Source organism: Eriocheir sinensis, chromosome 19, assembly GCF_024679095.1.
Source record: "Eriocheir sinensis breed Jianghai 21 chromosome 19, ASM2467909v1, whole genome shotgun sequence".
NCBI classification, from domain to species: Eukaryota; Metazoa; Arthropoda; class Malacostraca; order Decapoda; family Varunidae; genus Eriocheir; species Eriocheir sinensis.
The window spans coordinates 16,725,011-16,730,010 of NC_066527.1; the positions used below are offsets into that span (position 1 = coordinate 16,725,011).

Sequence of the window (5,000 nt, forward strand, 5' to 3'; positions counted from 1 at the left end):
TCCAGGGTGCCCTTCTGATGCTGCTCAAGGATTACCTCCAGGGGAGGACCCTTCAGGTGGTGATCAACGGGCATTCATCAAGGCCTTCACCAGTGCATGCCTCAGTTCCGCAGGGTTCCGTGCTTGGCCCAATCCTGTGGAACATATATATCGACGATCTCCTCCGGCAGCTATCGGCAGTGTCAGCCTACGCCGATGACCGCACACTCTCCCGCTCCTACTGCCGCCCCGACAGCTAGCGAGCCGCCGAGATCAACAGGCAGCTCAGCCTGGTGGAGCAGTGGGGAGAGGAGTGGCAGGTCACCCTCGCCCCGGAGAAGACGCAGGCCATGGTCATCTCACGGTCCCCAGACGCCTCTCGAGCAGTCTCAGGCCAGCTGCGTCTCGGAGGCAAGAGTCTGCCCCTCCAGGACCACATCAAAGTCCTGGGAGTGTCTGTGGACCAGAGCCTGCGCTTCGACCACCACGTCCGAGCTGTTACCCGCCAGGCCTCCCTGCGAGTCTCTGCCCTGCGAAGAGTGGCGGGATCCCTAGACCCACGGGGCATCCTCACTCTCTTCAAGGCACAGATACGTCCGCATCTGGAGTACGGTGCCCTGTGCTGGATGGCGAGTGCTGCCACCCACATGCAGAGGCTCGACGCAGTGCAGCGACGAGCACTGCGTCTGGGGGAGGCCAGCGAGCACCTGGAGGAGTCGTCTGCCACGGTGACGTCGCTGGAGCACCGCCGTGATGTCTCAGCACTGGTGGTGTGCCACAAAGCCCAAGTGCAGGGGGTTCCCCACCTCAGCAGCTTGAGGCTCCCTCCACGCGCTGCCCAGAGGCTCACCCGGACTGCACTCGCCAGTGACCAGCTTGTGGAGGTGCCTCGATCACACTCCAGACAGCACCAGTGCACATAATTTTTATACAGCCAGGACCACACGCCTGTGGAACATGTTCACGGCAGCCACTCCCCAAGTGGAGAACATGAACATGCAGCAAGTGAAGCTGGCTGCTCACAGGTGGAGTGAGGGACACCCAAGTGCGATAGTGGTATAAATACAAAGCGACAAACTGACAATATTCCAAATTGCTTTTACATGTTTTTCTTTCTTTTTCGTATTTTTGTGTTTGTATGTGTTGAATGTGCCAACAGTCGACAACTCATGTTGTCTCATACACAGGCTCTTAAAATAGTTCTACCAAAAAAGTGTAATTTTGAGCCTCCTTTTTGTAGTAATAGGTTTAAATAAAAGAGAGAGAGAGAGAGAGAGAGAGAGAGAGAGAGAGAGAGAGAGAGAGAGCTTCTTTAAAGAGGCGAGATGGCAGTTTATGATCAAAGGTTTCGCTCTCTCTCTCTCATACTCGTTTAGAACTATATTTTCTCGATATCGTCAACGACAAATGGTTTACCAGAACGAGAGAGAGAGAGAGAGAGAGAGAGAGAGAGAGAGAGAGTGACGTGTTGGTGGCAGGTGTTCAGATCTTACCTGGCAGTGGCGTGCAATTAACCTCTCTCTCTCTCTCTCTCTCTCTCTCTCTCTCTCCATTTCGTCACTTCATCCATTACACTGTGTCAATTTGCCCTCCTCCTCCTTCTCCTCCTCCTCCTCCTCCTCCTCCTCCTCCTCCTCCTCCTCCTCCTCCTCCTCCTCCTCCTCCTCCTTCTCCTCCTCCTCCTCCTCCTCCTTCTCTTCCTCAACAGGTGCAGTGACCCTAATTAAACATCACAGTCAGACAGGTAACCTCCTCCTCCTCCTTCTCTTCCTTTTCTTCTTCTTCCTCCTCTTCCTCCTCCTTCTCCTTTCCATCTTTCAGCCTCTCCCATTCATCGTTCTCTTCATCTGGTTCTTATTCACTGCCTCCTCTTCTTCTTCCTCCTCCTCCTCCTCCTCCTCTTCCTCCTCCTCCTCCTCCTCCTCCTCCTTCCTTTTCTTCCTTCTCCTCCTTTGGTCCAACTCTCCATTTCTTTTCTTCTCCCATTCTTCTTCTTTTCATGGCTGTTTCTCATTCACTCTAATTTCCTTTTACTCCTCTTTCCTCTTTTTCCCTCTTTTGTTTCTCCTTTTTTCCTCTTTCGCATTCTCTTTCTCTTCTTTCTTTTTTTGTTTAGTTTTTAACTCTGCTCTCTCTCTGTGTTAGTGCTCTTCCTCCTCCTCCTCCTCTTTGTTATCTCGCTCCTCCTCTTCTTCTTTTTCTTCTTCTTCTTCTTCTTCTTCTTCTTCTTCTTCTTCTTCTTCTTCCTCCTCCTCCTCCTCCATTCCCAGTATTACCACATTACAAGTTTGAGTGTTGGGAAAGTTTAGTGGTTACTTTGTGCTCTCTCTCTCTCTCTCTCTCTCTCTCTCTCTCTCTCTCTCTCTCTCTCTCTCTCTCTCTCTCTCTCTCTCTCTCTCTCTCTCTCTCTCTCTCTCTCTCTCTCTCTCTCTCTCTCTCTCTCTCGTGCATGCCCTCCTCTTCATTACTATTTTCCTCTCTTCCTTTCCTCCATCATGTTTCTTCACTCTTTTTTTCCTCCTTTTCCTCCTCCTCCTCCTCCTTTTCGTCCTCCTCTGTCGCCGTGAAGTACAGTTTCCGCGGCTCGTCAACTCTCCTCCTCCTCCTCCTCCGCCTTCTCCTCCTCTTCCTCCTCCGCCTCCTCATACATAATATACAAGGAAGGAGGCTGGTCGAGCGACACCCAAAAAAGAAAACGTATCTCCAGCGTTCTTGAAGGGCAAACAATGGCAAAACGCTTGTAAATATAGGACAGTGGACGAGGAGGAGGAGGACGAAGAAGGGAAGATGGCGATAGCGGTGGCATAAATGAAGAAAAATAGGTGGAGAAGGACAAGGGGTAAAGAAGGAAGGATGAGTAAGTGGACAAAAGGGCGAGGGCACAAAAAGAAAATGGAAAAATGGAAGACAAGGAACAGATTAAAAAGAACTTACCGTGCAAAAACATTCTATTGTCTCGTTAAGAAGTAAAGATTAAGTTGGTTTTACATAAGTTCGTCGTTTCCGCATGTTCCCTAGCCAGTGTTTTTGTTTCTCTTTTGTTTTTCTATTTCACTTTTCTGTCTCTTTTGTTTTCTTGTCTTTTTTTTGTTTCTCTTTTGTTTTTCTGTTTCTGTTTCGTATTTGCATCTCTTTTGTTTTTCCGTTTCTCTTTTGTTTTCCTGTTTCTCTTATTTTCCTGTTTCTGCTTCCACTAATGTAAAAGAAAAGTAATTGTTAGAAAGTTATTCCCACTTGTCGTGTTATATAGTTCAGATCTCAAGGGAAAACCAGAAACCAGAACTGCACTGCGTATTCCAAGCGAGGCCTTACCGACTAATTCACGGAGATCACATTACTCTTGCCCTCTTACACACGAAGTTCCTGGAGTTGAAACTAAGCAGGGAGGAGGAGGGAAAAGAAGAAAGGAAGGAAGAGGAGGAGGAGGAGGAGGAGGAGGGAGAAGAGAGGGAGGAGGAAGAATAAGAGAAGCAGAGAAGTGGAAGATGCGGTGTAAGTAGGAAAGAGGAAATATAAAGATAATAAAGCAAATAATAATAAGAAAAAAAGGTGAGGGGGAAAAATTAATGTGAACAGAAAGGAGATGAGGAATAAAAATAATGTAGAATCAGAAGACGACGAATAGGAGGAAGAAGGAAGATAATAAAAATATCCAAACCAAGTCTAAGAAGAGGAGGAAGAGAAGGGAGAAGGAAGGAATACACACACACACACACACACACACACACACACACACACACACACACACACACACACACACAAGGCTTTCTCAACTAATTGGGCTGAAAAAAAAGAAAAAAAAAGGAGGGTGAAGATGCTACACCGTTAACGAAGAGGAGGAAGAAGAAGGGAGAGGAAGAAAAAGAGGAGAGCTGGATACAACGAGAAGGAAAAAGTAGAAACAGAGAAAGATCCGAATGGGAGGAAGAGAAACAAGAGGGTTGAAACACAAGAGAAAGAACGAAATTAGATCAGAGTAATAGAACGAAAGAGAGGAAGAAAGTAGGAATGAATGAAAGAAAGAAATGGAAGGAAAACTGAATGATTGAATAAGGAAATGAATGAATAAATGAATGAATGATTGACTAAAGATTGAAACACAAGAGAAAGAACGAAATTAGATGAGAGAAATAGAACGAAATAAAGGAAGGAAGTAGCAATGAATGAAAGAAAGAAAGGAATGGAAGGAAAACTGAATGATTGAATAAGGAAATGAATGAATAAATGAATGAATGATTGACTAAAAATTGAAACACAAGAGAAAGAACGAAATTAGATGAGAGAAATAGAACGAAATAAAGGAAGGAAGTAGCAATGAATGAAAGAAAGAAAGGAATGGAAGGAAAACTGAATGATTGAATAAGGAAATGAATGAATAAATGAATGAATGATTGACTAAAGATTGAAACACAAGAGAAAGAACGAAATTAGATGAGAGAAATAGAACGAAATAAAGGAAGAAAGTAGGAATGAATGAAAGAAAGAAATGGAAGAAAAACTGAATGATTGAATAAGGAAATTAATGAATAATTGAATGAATGATTGACTAGAGATTGAAAAACGAGAGAAGGACGAAATTAGATGAGAGAAATAGAACGAAAGAGAGGAAGAAAGTATAGGAATGAATGAAAGAAAGAAATGAAAGAAAAAGTGAATGAATGAATAAGAAAATAAATGAAGATATGAATAAATGACTGACTAAAGAACTAAGTGAGTGTATAAATGAATTAACGAATGAGGAAAAGAAGGAAAAAATAGAGAATGTAATTTAATAAGGGAAGAAAAACGAAGAAAAATAACAATATCCAGAAAAGGTATAAAAAGAAGAAAACAAACAAACAACAAAAAAATATAAAACTGAGCTAAACTTCAATAATTAAAAGAAGAAACAAAGAAAGAGAAAGGAAGAATAAAAAAACAGACATAAAAGAATCGAAATAAAGGAGTAGACGTAGATGAATTGAAGAAAAAAAATATAAGTAAAAAAGAAAATATGAAATTGCGGGAAAAAAGAAACAAAA

General features: G+C 43.6%; 1 protein-coding gene across 1 annotated transcript in view; it reads left to right on the plus strand.

The window, feature by feature from the left end:
* The first annotated feature begins 969 nt into the window (after positions 1-969).
* LOC127000990 (beta-1,4-galactosyltransferase 3-like) overlaps positions 970-5,000 on the plus strand; it is a 67,890-nt gene continuing 63,859 nt past the window's right edge. The window contains exon 1 of the mRNA XM_050865164.1: positions 970-1,024. Coding sequence (XP_050721121.1) covers positions 970-1,024 — 55 coding nt within the window. The remainder of the gene's footprint in view (positions 1,025-5,000) is intronic.